The sequence below is a fragment of the Gracilinanus agilis genome, chromosome 2 (assembly GCF_016433145.1).
Source record: "Gracilinanus agilis isolate LMUSP501 chromosome 2, AgileGrace, whole genome shotgun sequence".
Classification (NCBI taxonomy): domain Eukaryota; kingdom Metazoa; phylum Chordata; class Mammalia; order Didelphimorphia; family Didelphidae; genus Gracilinanus; species Gracilinanus agilis.
Window position 1 is genome coordinate 384,436,906 of NC_058131.1, and position 16,534 is coordinate 384,453,439.

At 38.5% G+C, this 16,534-nt stretch overlaps 1 protein-coding gene across 2 annotated transcripts in view; it reads right to left on the bottom strand.

Annotated features, from left to right (window-relative positions):
• The window catches only part of SGCD (sarcoglycan delta), a 501,335-nt gene that overhangs the window by 152,281 nt on the left and 332,520 nt on the right, over positions 1-16,534 (bottom strand). For both annotated transcript variants that reach the window (XM_044664475.1, XM_044664474.1), the window contains exons 4-5: positions 13,781-13,868; positions 9,277-9,396 (exon numbers count right to left, since the gene is read on the bottom strand). In XM_044664475.1, the coding sequence (XP_044520410.1) occupies positions 9,277-9,396; positions 13,781-13,868 (208 nt within the window). The remainder of the gene's footprint in view (positions 1-9,276; positions 9,397-13,780; positions 13,869-16,534) is intronic.

The following is a 16,534-nucleotide window of genomic DNA, read 5'->3' on the forward strand; positions in this document are numbered from 1 at the left end:
ATGCTCTAACCCTGTGAATTACAGAATAGCTATGTGTCTGCTTTAACTTTCCACCCTGGAAGTTCCCTATACAGATGAAAAAAGCCCTTCCATTTCTCCTACCTTGAATAATAAAAATCAAGTTATAAAGGAAATAAAAGATGCTATCTGAAATTACATAGCTGTGATCCTGATCCAGGTTCCTGGGCCAAACTTAGAAGGCGGTAGAAGCTCTTTCTGGCCAAAAATGATCTCACCCAAGTTCCACCTTAGCTAAATCACTTTATCTCTCACTGTCTAAGGCAACTCTAAGACTATAAATATCAGGAAAGTGTCAATCTTTATTAGCAGAAGTTTTCTCATCTAGGAATTCTTTACACCAACGGAGTTACAAGTTTAGATCCCATTCACCTCCAAAAAAAAAAGTCTCCGGAGTCTAGTATAGAGACTGGCAAATTTTAATAAATACTTTTAATAACTTTTTGGCTTATTTATATCTTTATGTATATCTTTTCTTTTAAAGAATAATTTAGTTGAGTGGAGAAGTGTGGTAGCGGTAGGTGAGGAGGAACCTCAATTATTGGGATAAGACATTACAGGACACTGTGAGGCCACTGCTGGGAATACTGCTGCCAGGGGAATAGGGCAGGGCTGGAAGGGGCATTTCAGCTGAGGTCAGCCATGTGGTTGAGGAAATGTCTTATCTATACTTTGCTCTTTTAACTAATTATTTTTGATGAATAAGGATTCAGATAAGTTATTTTTACCTGCTATAGGGCATCCCCTTAGCAACTTCTAAGTGTTGATGCTCTGAGGCAAAGTCCTAGTTGTCCTACTTATGTTGTCTTCACCTGTTATGTCTCCACCCAAAAAGTTATCAGTGGTTCACTATTGCCTTCCAAGTAAAATTTAAAATCTTTCCCCTGGTTTTTAATCTTACTTATTTCTACCTATCAGTTATTTCTCTGGAGGTGGACATACACAAGTCATTCTTCAAACAATATTTCTCTTATATATAATGTTCTGTTGGTTCTGCGTGTTTTACTCTTCATAACTTTATATAAGTCTTTCTCTGTTTTCCCAAAATTAACCTGCTCTGTCATTTCTTATGGTACAGTAGTATCCCTTCACAATCATATGCCATCACTTGTTTAGCCATTACCCAATTAAGGGGCAGCCCCTCAATTTCCAGTTCTTTGCTACCACTAAGAGAGCTACTATAAATATTTTAGAACATACTAATTCTTTTCCTTTTTCCCTGATCATCTTGGGAAATAAGCCTAATAGTGACATTGCTAGGTCAAAAAGGTATGCAGTTTCTTTTAAATGTTATCTTCCATTTTAGAACCAATACTAAGAGTGAGGCAATGGAGATTAAGTGATTTTACCAGGGTGACACAGCTAGGAGTATCTGAGGCCAGATTTGAACCCAGGAACTTCTATCTCTAATCTGGCTCTCTATCCACAGCTATTTAGCTGCTCCAAAAGACATATAGTTTTATAATGAAATGACTCTAGATTGCTCTCCAAACTGGATGGATTAGTTCACAGTATCACAAAGAGTATATTTGCCTCACCATTTTCCCACATCCCCCTCCAAAAACATCCTTTTGTCATTTTAGCCAATCCTTTAGGAGTGAGATGATATCTCAGAGATGTTTTGATTTGTATTTCTCTAATCAGTAATGATTTGGAGCATTTTTCATATATTTATATAAAGGTTTGATTTTTTCATCTCTAATGTTATCTTTTGACCATTTATCAATTGAGGAATGGTTCATATTCTTATATATAATTTTCTTTTCAATGAATGGATGGACAAATCCTAAATTGCAGCTACAAATACAGGAGGTGCCTTGGGTGAAAAAAATCAAAGCTCTACAAATGGATTTAGGATTCAACATAGAGGTGATACTTGAAATATTGGTTAGTTTAATAAGTTCTGTGAATTGGGGGGAGAGAGATGGTTCTAGGATGATTCATCTCTCCCAAGGGCTTTGCTCAATTCTCTTGCTTCATAGAAATTCAACTAATATTTTTAAGCACTAACTATATACAAAGTACTGTGCTTAGTTACTGTGAAAACAAAGTTAAATCTGAAATAATATCTGGCCCGAAGGAGCTAACGTTCTCCCGGTAAAAGATGATGAGGGGTGGGGTGAGGTTAAGGGAAAAAACACAGGCACATAGATAAGTAAAAACAAAATATTTGGAAGAAAAGGAGGGAGGGAACATCAGTGCCTAAAAATATAATGGAAGCTTTTTGGAGGAGGCACTTAATGGGACAAAAGGATTCTGAATGGTTTTTGAAAGGCAGAGATGATGGAGGGGCAGGGAATACATTCTTAGCTTGGGAGACTACCTATGCAAAGGAGGTCAAAAGAATATCATAATAATACCTATTATTTATAAAGTAATTTACCTAAAACAGCAACCCTGTGACCTAAGTGCAACTTGGAGATGAGGAAACTGAAGCTGAGAGCCATTCATTGTATGGCTTGCCTAAGCTCACACAGAATTAGGCAGCTAAGGGAGGATTTGAACTCAGATATTTCTGAGTCTCAGTACAGTGTTCTATCCATTATATTACAGGAACATCTAATAATCTATTTCACCTTGACCATAGGTAAATGGAGGAGAATAATATAATAAATAAATAAAGCCGAACAGGTAAGAGTAGAGTCAGACTTCAGAGGGTCTTAAATGCTCTGCTAAGGGGTTATACATTTTATCCTAGAGGTAACAGAGAAACACAGAGTAATATGGCAGGATCTATGCATTAGTAATTGTGTATTTTGTCAGCTCTGTGGAAAAAGGAAGACTAGCAGCTTTTCAAATTTTCCCTGGTGCCAAATACCACCAAGAAAATTTAAACCTTAGAACTTTGAATAATTAATCTTTTATTGATGGAGGAGAAGGATTAGTGGGGTGCAGAGCAAGCATAGTTGCATTTCAAGTGCCATTTTGTGCCTGCTTTTTCAAGTCTACACTGATCTTCCTTTAGTCCTCTTTGGAATTTCATGAACAATGACTTTTGGCAGGCAGTTGGATAACATTTTGCCTCAATCACCTTTCCAGAACAAATATATACTCACTAGTTGCTGCCAACTAACCTGCTATCATACTGTTGTCATAAGAAGATACCACTGTCAGGGACCAAAGCACTACAAAGTGGTAATTAATGTGTTAAATGCCCATCCTTCCCCCTCCTCCTCCCAACCAGCCACACTGTCAAATAATTAATCTCAATGATTAAGGTACAAAGCAAACTAGATGAATTTTTTTTACACTCCTAGTTCTGTCTTAGAATTAATACTATGTATTGGTTCTAAGGCAGAAGAGCAGTAAAGGCTGGGCAATGGAGGTTAAGGTACTTGCCCAGGGTCACAGAAGTAGGAAGTGTCTGAGGCTAGATTTGAACCCAGGACCTCCTGTCTCTAGGCTCTAGGTCTGGCTTGCAAGACACTGAGCTATAGCCACCTAGTTGCCACCCTCACTTTCTTATTTTTAAAAGCCCATATGTAAGTGCACTGAAATGTTAATGAGCTAGAAACCCATTAAAATCTAGTCATTTGTCTTAGCATAGAGGGAGTATTAAAGTTGGAGAGGAGGATAAGGTACAATTTGAAGATATTCAAACATGCCTTCATATCTCTATCTATTCAAATCTTTACTTGCATTAATGCCTAGTTTAAGTCTACCTCCTCCATGAAGTCATCCCTGATTATTCTAGGTGGAATAATTCTCTTTTTCCTCAAATTTTCTTTTTTCAAAAAATTCTTACTTTTCCCCATTGCCTTCTATCTTAGAATCAATAATAAGTTAAGGGGCTAGGCAACTGGGGCTAAGTGACTTGCCTAGGGCCAGAGAGCTAGTATCTGAAGCCTGATTTGAACATATAGCCTTCCATTCCCTGGGTATGTGCTCTATCCACTGAGCTGCCTAACTGCCCCACTCAGATTTCCTTAAAGCATTTTGTTTTGATTTCTTCTTTACCCTCAGTGCATTCTACCTTGCTTCAAAATTGTTTATGCAACATTTCCCATCCTTTTCTACTAGAATGATCATAAGCTTCTTGAGGGTAGGATTTCTATGGCTTTTAATATCTGTGTCCCTAGTGCTTAGCATAGTGTCATGAACAAAGCAGGTATTTAAGAAATATTTGTTAAAAAGAAGTGAGAACAGGTTTGGATTCATTTCAAATTCTATCTGCATCTGGAGGCAGCACATAGATATTAATGCTGGTTCTGGAGTCAAGAAATCCTGGGTTTGAATTCAGCCTCTAGTACTTACTAGTTATATGATTATGGCCAAGTCACTTCATCTTCATGGCATTATGAAGAACAAACCCAAATAGTTTTTTCTCAAAGCTTTGGAAAATAATAGGCTGTAGGAGGTTGGTGACTGGATCTTGAAAAACAGAACTGTATCATTCCCTTACTGAAGCCCTTTAAATTTTTATCTCATTCTCAAAGGGAATTATCACAATTCACTTACTTCCATCATTTCTCCATTTCTCTTAGGGCTAAACTTGCATACAAGAACACAACACTCCTCTCAAATTTGTTTTGCTCTATCTAATGTAACCTTAAACCAGGGTTTTGATACCTTTGTCTGAAGCTGAGAAACGTTCAGACACTTTCAGTCGTGGTTGAGGAAGGGGATAGAAGAGATGGAAGGAACCAGTAAAACCACCACCAAAACAAAAACAATAACCCCCCCCCCCAAAAAAAAATCATCACCGTGTTATAGCTCTCCCTCCATTCACTTTTCTCACATAATGGCCTGAAATATCCACAAAAGTCATTTCAGACCAAAGGAAACCCTTGGCAGTTTATTCAGGGTAAAAGACAATGAGGGATAAAGGACTAGGACATCTCGCCATTGGTGAGAATTTGAAACTTTGGAGGTGTTTGTGTGATTTATCGGCTGGCAGATAAAAGCTTTTCATTTACCTGAAAATAAAATTACCTGAGAGGTATCCATCCTAACCTCCCCTCACTGAATAACATGTGCCTGGGAGCTCATTCAGCCACAGGTTATAGGCATTTCATTGACTTGGGTGAGTATGAGATTGGTGAAGTGGTCTGTTTCAAGTCCTAGAAGCCTGGGTAATGGCAGGGATATTCATCATAGAGTTTCATTTCCCCATTCCTGAGTAAAAAGTAAATGTTCCTCAGCATTGGCAGAGGCAGATGTTCCCAAAGCTCTGAGTCTGAAAGAAAAACCTCGAGAAATGTAACCCTGAGATTAAAAAAAAAGCTACAACAGCAAGAAACTCGTATTAGCTTCAAGGCATCAGCATAAATAATTGTTCGTGTGTGTGGAAAGGGAGGGCATGTTTTTTCAGATATACCATAGCAGGATCATTTAAACTATGATAAAACCCGAACATTCGAACACCCCAAATTATCTTTAAGCTTTTCAAAGTCAGGCCTTAAAGCTAGCTTGTGACTCATAACATTCCACAGTAACTAATGGCAAGTGCTAAAATCAGTTTGTGCAAAACCATCTTGCTAAAAGTACCATCATTTTTCCCCCCCTGTAGAATGATTTTAGTGCTAGTAAAGGATTTATTCTAATAGGCGGGGGGAAGGAGGAGTCTGATTTTCTTCATTTATCTCTTGGCCAGAAATAACCTGGAAGGCACTAGCACTGTTTGCCTTTCCCTACACACACACATCATCCTTGACCCCAAGCAATGCTACTTCTCCAAATCTTTGAGATTGCTTCATATATTTATATACACACACACACACAGATGCAGACATATGTCTACACACGTATATAAAACATTTGAATATACACACATGAACATAAACACCCATGCATGCAAACACACATATGCACACACGACACATATGCATGCTTTCAAACACATGTGTGTACACATACATATACTCACATACATATACGTACACATATATCCAAGGAAAGGGGAAAGAGAGACAAAGATAGAGAGATAGCTATTATCTATCTATATGAAGAAACACTGGTTATGGAATTTCCCTCCACCAATTTAAATCTGTCACTCATTTTAAGTTACAATCTTAGTGGTTCTCAATTTTGGGGTCTCAGGACCCCTTTCCACTCTTAAAAATTATTACAGGCAACCACTCCCACTCTATATTAGAAATTATGTGTAAGTGAAAATAGTCTTGTCTTTGTGGACCCCCTGAAAGGGTCTGGGTTGGGGTTGGGAGCAGTTATTCACACTCTCAGAAGTGACTGTTTTAGAGAAATGCCTGGGGTCCTGAAAATTTGAGTCATTTGCCTGTGACCATCCAACCAGTATTGTGTCAGAAGCAGGACTTTCAGTATCCTTCTGACTCCAAAGTTGACCTTCTACCCACTGCACCATGGACCTCTTTAGGAATCAAGTAAAGTAGGGTGGGATTATAGGTTTTGAGCTGTAAGAAACCGTAGATGGCACTAGTTTGACAGTGTCATCTCATCGATAAGGAAAATAACTAAGGTCCAGACAGGTGATGTGATTTGTCCAATGGCAGATAGGAAGTGGTAGAGCTAGGATTTGAAACCAGATCTCTTGACTCCAAATGTCATACCTTGAAAGGATCTCAGAATATTGAACATCAAATGTCAGAGTTGAAAAGGACCTTAGAATATCAAACATAGAATGTCAAAGCTAGGGAGGACAGAGAACAGAAAATGTCACAGCTAAAAAGAATTCAAAAGACATTTACTTCACCATCTTCATTTTATACAGATGAAAACTGAGATGCAGAGGGTGAAAAAAGTCAGAGACAATGTGAGGCAGGAATAGAACTTTGGCCTGGTGTTTAGTAACTCAGGCTAATATTCTCTGCACTCTACTCCCTTCCCCTACTCTCAATAAGCCCTTGATAATTAGATAAATTCCAAAATTTTCAGGCTGTCATTAAAAACCTTTTATCAATTAGCTTCATCCTATTTACCTCCCCTTTTCTTGTACTGCTCCTCAACACAATTGTTATTGTCATCTTGGAGTCCTCATTCTTACCTGGTTTTATATTCATGGTTTACTCTCACAAGGGATGTCATCCTTCATCATGAAATCATAAGATTTAGAAGTTGTCCCTTAGGCCTAGAATATATTCCCTCTTCACCTTTGTTTCTTAGAACCTTTTATTTCCTTTAAAATTCAACTCAAATGCTACCCCTTTTATAAAGCCTTTCATGATTTTCTCCAACTGTTAGGGCTTCTCTTCATTACCTTGTGTTTATTTTATCTATATTCTTTATACAAATTTTAAGAGTGGGAATTTCCAACCTATCCCCAACTAATGTAAACGCAGAAAGTTCAGACTTCTTAATGGAATCAATCAATCAGTTTTGCAAACTAGGTATGAACAAGGTCATAATCAGTAGGAGAGGAACAAAGCACTTTGACCACTGGATGAAAAGAAGAGACTAAACAAGGAAGTATTTTGTGATTGGCTGAAGAGAATCAGTAATTTGAGGAAAACTCTAAAGATATTTAATCTACTACCTTCATTTTATTTTGATAAAAACTGAGGTAGGGGATGAAATAACTTCATTCGAGGTCAAATAGAGATAATATAAGGCAGGATCAGAACTTTAGTTTATGGCTGAGTCCAGTAGGGCAGTGGATAAAGTAAAAAGCTGATCCATAAGTGATATAAACAATCTTCAGAAGCTTCCAGGATTGAGATTGCCCTTGGATTTATATCAGAGAATAGTACGGGTGGGGGAGAGTGAGCTGAGTACCAGACCTAGATTCTTCCTTCTCTGTGCTGAACATATCTTACAAAGATAAGACCAGCAGGAGATACATCCATCTGGGAGCAGAGAGAGATAAACTTTGAATGAAAACAAGCAGACATGAACCCTGATAGATGCAGAGAGATAGTCACCAAAGAAAGGAAGTAGCTTCAAGACATGTGTCCCATTGAACCAGAAAAAAAATTTTGGCTATGGACTCAAGAAAGGATTAATGAGGAATTGTGAGTTATTCCTTTGCCATATGCATACACTACATATGTACCTCACTTACAATTGTATTCTTTAGTTTTGAGCTCACTCTTTCCATGGACTTGTGTACACCTGTGAGAGAATATGCCCTAGACTTTTGGCAAGGGATCATTTATATCAATTGTTTTCAATATAACACATTGGTAAATATCTTTTCTGAAGGCTAATTGTAACTACTGGCTGATAATCAATGGAAAGCATACCAATGGGAACTCATGAGAGATCTTCCAGAAGCCTTAGGCGTTTAGGGCTATCTCTAGAATTGGTGGGGCATGGAGCAGGGAGAGAAGTATTCAGCCATCCTATAAGGATCCTTCTTGCCAATGGAACTGGCAGTTGGGCAATTAGACCTGGAGGGGATATTCTAAAATATGCACATACTGTCTCTTCTAGCAAAATGTAAGCTACTTGTAGGCAGGAACTATTTCATTGTTGTCTTTCTCTCTCCAGTGTCTAGTATGATGCTAGGCACAAAGTAGATTCGTTTTAAACCCTTACCTTCTGTCTTAGAATCAACACCATTTATTGGTTCCAAGGCAGAAAAGCAGTTAGGAGTAGGCAATGGGGGTTAAATGGCTTGAGCAGGATCACACATCTATAGGACATACCTGAGGCTAGATTTGAATCTAGGCTTTTAATCCATTGAGCCACCTAGCTGACTCCCAAAGTAGATTTTTAATGAATGATTGTTGCTTTATTGACTGATTAATTAGAGCTGGAAGATACCTTAGAAATCTTCTTGACCAACCTCTTCATTTTACAGATAAGAAACATGAAGTAATTAGTTTGATGCCACAAAGGTAATATCTGAAACCAGGTCTTTTGACTCTAGATCCAGGGTTCTTTTCATTGTACTGATGTCCCTTACTATGACCTACTATCGTCTATTCTAGTTGAAAGCTAAACTGTCTTTCTTTGACTAATAGAGATAGAGCTAAAGAGGATCTTAGGCATTATGTCATTTAATCCTCCTCACTGTACAGATAAGGAAAACTGAGGCCAAAAGAGTTATTTGAATTACCACGGTCACATAGAGAGGAAAAACACAGGTTTGATGACTCCAGAATAAATGTTCTTTCCACCATGTCAAATTGTTTAATTGTATCTCCTCATTTTACATGTTTGATCCAGGAAATGTTGCCTAGTACCTTGGTATTGGTATTGAAGAGATTCCCTGGCTTTCCTCAATGAGATAGTCCAATCTCATCTATTCTTAAATTTTCTACTTTTCTGCAATCTCATTTTTTCCTCATTTTAAAAGCACAGAGAAGGATTATATGATTTAGTCAATGATAATGTCCTTACCTAAGACTCTTAATCTTTCTGCTCCAACCACCACTTCATTGTCATCTGCAGAAAACAACAATTTTCCAGAGACGGTTTTCACCTCAAATTTTTTGCCATAAGCTTCCACTGCTTTGGGACCTAGATTACCAATGGGAAGTGGGAAGAGAAGAGAAAGTAATTATGATTACATATCAAATAAACTTGTCTTTTCATTAAAAAGGAAAAAAAGCAAAATAATATTTGAGAAGTTAACATGAACTTTTTCAAGTAATGAGTCCCACAAGCCACACACACAAAAAATGTATATTTTATAGTCATACCTTATACGTTAAAATAAGAATATTTGCCCCATTATAAACTAATTCCTAGGATATAAAATATTGAACTTGATTACTGTGGGAAGTTACATAATATCTTCTCTAAAATCTTAAAAAAATTATCTAATTGGTTTGAATATGTTTTGACCTGGCAACAGGCTGAAGGATAAAACCACCATATAATATCTCCTCTGATCCTAAAATTCTGATTCAATCCAGAGATTGCAAGTTGGACACTTTAGGAGTCTTTCTTCACTTTTTCAGGACATGTAAATCCATTCAAGTCCTGGAGCAGAAATATATCAGATAGTAATATCACAGGTTCCTTTAGAGAATTAGGACAGGGCCTACCTACATGGGCTGCATTGAAAACCAGGGAATTACTTGGCTACTCAGGGAATCTATTCTGACTCACCATTACCTGAAGCCAAGATCTATTTTGTCCAAAAGACCAACTCTGCATTTGAACTTCTTCAAAGGCCAAATACTTTGGCAGAGATGAATGAGGGACTCCTGTTAGAGCATTTCCCCCATATTATCAGCTCAATTTTCATACTTGGCTTTTTTGTCCAATAAAAAATCAAAATGTATCCTTCACTGTATGGTTTGGATCACTTAAGATCAGGGCCAACTACCAGGGTAAGGATGAAAAAGCATAGAAATAGAAAAAATATGATAATTTTATGGCTGGAGAGGGCCTTGAATGAATGGCTTCAGAATAAAAAAGGAGAAGGTAAAGCCCAGAGAGGAAGAATAATTTGTCCAAGTTCACAGGATGAATTAGTAACAGAGCAGTAAGGCCCATAACCTAGGAGTCTAGATTCCTAGTCTGAGTTTATAGTCTAGTAAACTTCATTGCCTTCACTATAGAAACAGCAGCATCAATTTAAATCTCCAGCTCTTGAAAGAAAATGCAATGATGCATTTTCCTTATCCCCACGAGCATCTCCATTTCCTCCTAAACAGGCACACATACTGCCTAGGGTTGCATGTCAGCTTTGCAAAAATGGTATGGACAGGAGGAATATAATACCATCCCTCCCCCACACCCTCATAGATTCCCCTCTTTAATTCACAGGACAATAGATTGGTCCCTGACTATCCTAATCATCAAGTTTAATCCATGTGGAGATGTAGTTCTAGGTATAAGCCCCTTGAGCTAACTCTGAACCTCAAAACTTGCTGAACTTGTGGCTTGCCTGATGGTTACAGAGGAGAAAAACCCTAAATTATTTCACTGAACTCAGAGTGCAGTACACAATTAAGTTATCTTCCTTTTAAGGGCTTCCCAGAGCACACAATGGAATTTACCAAAGGCCAGCACTATCTGGGTGTTTAAAGCTCAGCACTTGGCAGCACTGGCCGAGATCGTGCAGTGTAGCTTCTGGCTCAATAATATGGGAGGCTTGTCCTTTTGTCTGCTTCACTCACAGCTGCCAAACGTCCCCAGTTGATCTAGACATGGCTGGAATTTTAAAGATGGAATTTAGAGAGAAAGGCAAAGGGAACAGAAGAATGCCCAGAAGAAAGGATATTCTCTGGGTTAAGTCCATGTCTAAGTCACACATTGGGACTAGAATATGAACATTCTTAGGTGTGTGTGTGCATGCCTGAATGCCTAAAGAGCTCACTACTAAGCAGTAGAATGAATATATCATCAAGGAGTAACCTGGAATCCTGATTTATAGGCCCCAATTTATCAATATGGCTTTAAAAGAGTTCATAGGGGCAGCTAGGTGGCTCAGTGGATGGGGATCCAGGACTAGAGATTGGAGGTCCTGGGTTTAAATCTGATCTCAGATACTTCCTAGGCATGTCACTTTACCCCAATTACATAGCTCTTGCTCTTCTGCTTTGGAACTAACACAGTATTGATTATAAGATGGAAAGTAATTTTAAAGGGCCCATAATGAGAATGAATAGCTGCCCACAACCCACTCTCCTGCCATTAGCATCACCCCATACACATCTGATGTCTTGAGTTCCTTCTTCAAGCACTCCTAGTACCATTAGTGCTTGGATAGGATTCCAGGCTTTGTGCTACTATTAATTTCATATCTACATTCTGAGTTAAAATTTGTCAATGTGGGCTAGCCTAGCAACTTATTTGCCATTTATAACACTATGGAGAAAATAGATATTTCCATTGAACAACTGACTTGCACAACACATCTATAGTTTGGGGATTGTTGATGTTCTCTTGGCTGCCAGAGCAAATCTTCCTCTATTTTCAGAAGGAGGTGATTGTGAACAGATATCCTAGGCTCACGACATTTGAGATTTTGGAGAGTCTATTGAGATGTTCTGGTTAAGGTGATTTATAATCTTTTCATCTCAAATAAGGGAAACAGGTCCAGAAAGGGAAGATGATTTGAAACACTAGAAACTCTAGAAGTAATTTGCATAAGCAGGATTTCTTCCAAAACTTCTGACTCCAAAAATTCTGACTCCAAATCTAGTGCTCTTATTATGACCCCACAGGTAAAGTTATACATCTTTTGGCATCTTATAATAGGCAGTCATAGGTATGATCTATGGGGACCCTGTAGCCTGTTCTATGTATTCTGCATAATAGAGAAGGAAATTATAGTCAGATTTCAAGCTTGGCTTTTTGCTCATTTGTTTGTTTTCATTTAAAGCCAAATCAGGATCCTATCTATCAGCTTTCCCAGAAGGCTGCAGGGCAGGTTCATACAGGAATTGGGATTTCTGGCCACTTAAGCATCTTGCAAGGTTCATCTGAATAGTAGCAGTCTTTAACTTTCTGGAGGAGTGCTAGAGACATACAGTCAAACAGGTAGAGAGAGAGAAAAAGACAGAGAAAAGGAAAGAGAAAATAGAGATATAGAGACAGAGATAGAAAAAGACAGAGAAGTTGGGAGAGAGAGAGAGAGAGGGAGAGGGAGAGAGAGAGAGAGAGAGAGAGAGAGAGAAAACCAAGATGAGAGAAACAGAGAGAATGAGAAGAAACAGAGAGAAATAGAGACATAGAGACAGAGCTATGAAGAAACACAGGGATAGTCAGAGAGAAGAGACGGAGATAGACAATGAGAATAAGGAGGGAGAATGTGTGTATGAGTGACAGAGAGGGAGAGAGAGAGAGAGAGAGATTGGGTGATTCTGGCTGAACTACAGTGGTTTGGGCAGTCCAGCTTTATCAAAGCAGACCCACTCAAGGAAACCAAATATTCCATTGCAAATAAGTGGCAAATGATCAACAAGCTAAACAACTCCCTTTCAAATGTGGGAATCTGGGAGCTAGAGGTTGGATTTATTTCTCTCCTTGAGGCAATTTTCACACACACACTTAAATCACTGCTTACTGAAGCTGTTTATTTAATTATTTAGCATTGTGACTGCCAGCCAGATGTTATATAAGCGAGGCCGACAATCCAATCTAACGCAGAAACAACATGTTTATGGATTACAGGCTCTGCCATTCAGCATTTCTGCCAATCCCTCAGTCCCTCAGTTTGTGGAGGGTGCAAGCATTTCACATACCCAGTCTTTGCTACAAACAACACACTCTAAAACCACCTGCGGGCGGTGACTTTCCCAGGCTTTATCCCCAAGCATAAAATGATGGATGGAAATGAATTTTCCTTCCAGTGGTAGAGGGGCATCTGGCCAACAAAAGGCAACTGCTTCCCTATAGCTTGGGTTAATTTGTGTTAATTCCAGATGTTTCCATCAGGGTAAGATTTTGGGACATTTGGACAACTGGCTTCTCCAAATGGAAATGTCCATCTGTGTGTTTTTTGCCTAACTCCCAAGCCAAGCAGTTGGTATTTTCTCCCTGGATGTATAATTCTGCCCTAGAAGAATAAGGTGTTCTTCCCCACTCTTTTCTTCCTTTCCACTACATCAGAGCAGAATGCTGCCTGCTTGTTACTGAGTATAAATTGCATGGGCCAGCTGATCCTATCATTTGGCATGTTTACCATTACCCCATGGTCTCTGTTTATTACTGCAATTGTTACTGCTAATAATAATCAATTCCCTGTTTACATTTTGAGAATCTGTGGGAAAACACTAGGGGGTTGCTTACTTCTATAAAGCTGTCACATGGCCAAAGGCTATTTTAAAGGGAACCATTCTAAAGCATATTTAGAATTGGGCAATTTGTACTGCATTCTCTTAGCAGTGTAGTTTGATAGTCTATCTCCAGTTTCTTACATGTATTGGAGATCCACTTCCTTCCTTACCTGTGATAAGCTGAGTAAGAACTTTAGTCTGGTCATTGAGTATGTTCACTGTAACATTTCTGGCAGATTTGAAGTACAATGCATTACCCTATAATAAGAGCATAAGAGAAAACATGTAAAGATGGTGCCAGGCTCCCCAGTAGAAAATAATAGCCCCTGTTTGAAAATAGCCTGGGAATTAGGTAGATCCTAGACTTCATCTAGTAACTCCATGCCTTTTGAAAACCAGGCTGTGTAGCAAGCATTCCCAACTCTTAGAATTTACCAGGCTTTTACCTTAGGACCAAATTGCTCCCCCTCCCCTCCCCCACTCCCACCCTCTCCATTTGTCATTACAGGAACTTGGGAGAAAATAAGACAAATACAAGTTGACAAAACCATTTATAGTCTAAATCAAGTAGAGTTGGTTCTGGAATAAGTCTTTCTACACCTCACCTAAGTTTTAGAACCTGTCAAGCATGGATAAACCTCCCAGGTTATATTTCCCTGGAATGGGACTCTTCTTGTGAGAATAAAGAATACCATCCATGCTGGATTATATATATATATATATATATNAATAATAGCCCCTGTTTGAAAATAGCCTGGGAATTAGGTAGATCCTAGACTTCATCTAGTAACTCCATGCCTTTTGAAAACCAGGCTGTGTAGCAAGCATTCCCAACTCTTAGAATTTACCAGGCTTTTACCTTAGGACCAAATTGCTCCCCCTCCCCTCCCCCACTCCCACCCTCTCCATTTGTCATTACAGGAACTTGGGAGAAAATAAGACAAATACAAGTTGACAAAACCATTTATAGTCTAAATCAAGTAGAGTTGGTTCTGGAATAAGTCTTTCTACACCTCACCTAAGTTTTAGAACCTGTCAAGCATGGATAAACCTCCCAGGTTATATTTCCCTGGAATGGGACTCTTCTTGTGAGAATAAAGAATACCATCCATGCTGGTATATATATATATATATATATATATATATATTCAAAGAATCACAGACACATAGACACACATATAGATTTCCTTCTATTTACATGGATATGTATATGGAAGATGCCTTCAGATACTTCTAGGAAAGAGAGGCTTGGCAAGTCGAAGTGATTTGGTCATAGTCATGTAGCTAGCAAATATAATAGGAGGGAAAGGAATACAGGATTTTCTGACTTCATGGTAATACTGGGCCAACTATACAACACTGTTGGTTTTTTAAGCCTCTTACTTAGATAACCCACACAAGAGTTATACATACTACACACTAACCAATACTGGGTTTGTGATATGTATACTCTGGACCTTACCACTTTACTTTTCCTGCCTTGAGATCATCTCAAAAGTACTACCTCTCAAAACAGCTAGAAATTTCACATAAAGTTCATAGAAGGTACATGATTTCTTTCCTCAGACACCATAACCCTGAAGAAAACCAGTCCTTAGAATTAGAGTGTAATTTTAGGATAGAAGAAATCAGACATATGTTGCTATATGGTAAGTTCATGTGCATTGACACTAGGAGAAGTGACATCTTCTCATGAGCTCATATTGGACATATTAGGGCTAGTTCATGAGGGAAAAAATGAAGTTGGAGAAAGTTATCTGTCTGTGCCTCTTATTCAGGGGTGTGACAGAAAGTGCTTAACAACTGGCTTTCCAAAAACGCATGGAAAAATGCTAAATTTAGTCTGCATTGTTACCATTTTCTTCATCACTTTCTTATGTCTGGACAATGGAGCCTTAATTTGTAAAGACCTCCAATTTCTGAGGTGTAAACCCCAACACTGAAAATGTTTAAATTGACTCTTGGAAGCTGGCTGGAGCTGGCTCCAGCACAATCCTCTTTATTCCCCTTTCAGTTTTAAGCTGGCCTGGCAATGAATAGTAATCTGAATGATATAGGCATCCATTTGAACAGATCCTTTCTTGGTTCAGGGAAACGGAACTACTTAGGATACCCACCACAAGGGTTGAATGATATAATGGAGATGGCTAAGAAAGGATATATAGGATTCTAAGGCTACTCATCTGTGTAATCACCCCATCTTCTAGCATTTCTATCTCTGGAGTACCCAAAAGACTCATTCAGCTGGAAAGACTTACTTTTTAGGATAGCAGATACAGTTGAGTGACCCAATTCCTCATTGTTCCTTTCATCTCCTTCCTCACCTTCAATAACCTCACAGAGAACATAGTATCCAAATGGCTGCATCAACCATTCTCAGTGGTGACAGGTCAGTCCAGAGCCCCTCCTCTCAGAATGTTTTTTCCTATAATCACCCCACATTAGGCAGCTAAGTGGTATAGTGGATATAGCAATAGATTTGGAGTAAGGGAAATTTGAGTTTGAATCCTGCCTCAGACATTTACTTATCTGTCTAACCTTGGACAAGCCCCTTAACCTTTTAGCCTCAGTATTCTCATCTATAAAATGATGATGATGATGATAGCACCTCAATTACATGTATTAATCAATTCAGCCTATGCAAAAATATTGAGGTGAGTGAAGTGAAATTGGCTCCTTCTGCTCTTTGTTTTGGACATAAAATGTATGTAAGTACAAAGAAAAAATCTTGATATTGTCACAAACAGGATATAGTCACTATTCCTGGATAAGAGGATTAAGGTGCTGTGATGTTGATGTTAGCAGTAGCATGAAACAAGAATTTTCATGAGAAAAAAGTTTCAGAGAAAATAAAAGTTATGCATTCTTCTAAGCAAAGATTCACCAACCACTTTTTTAACCAGCTATGGGCGCCAATAAATCAT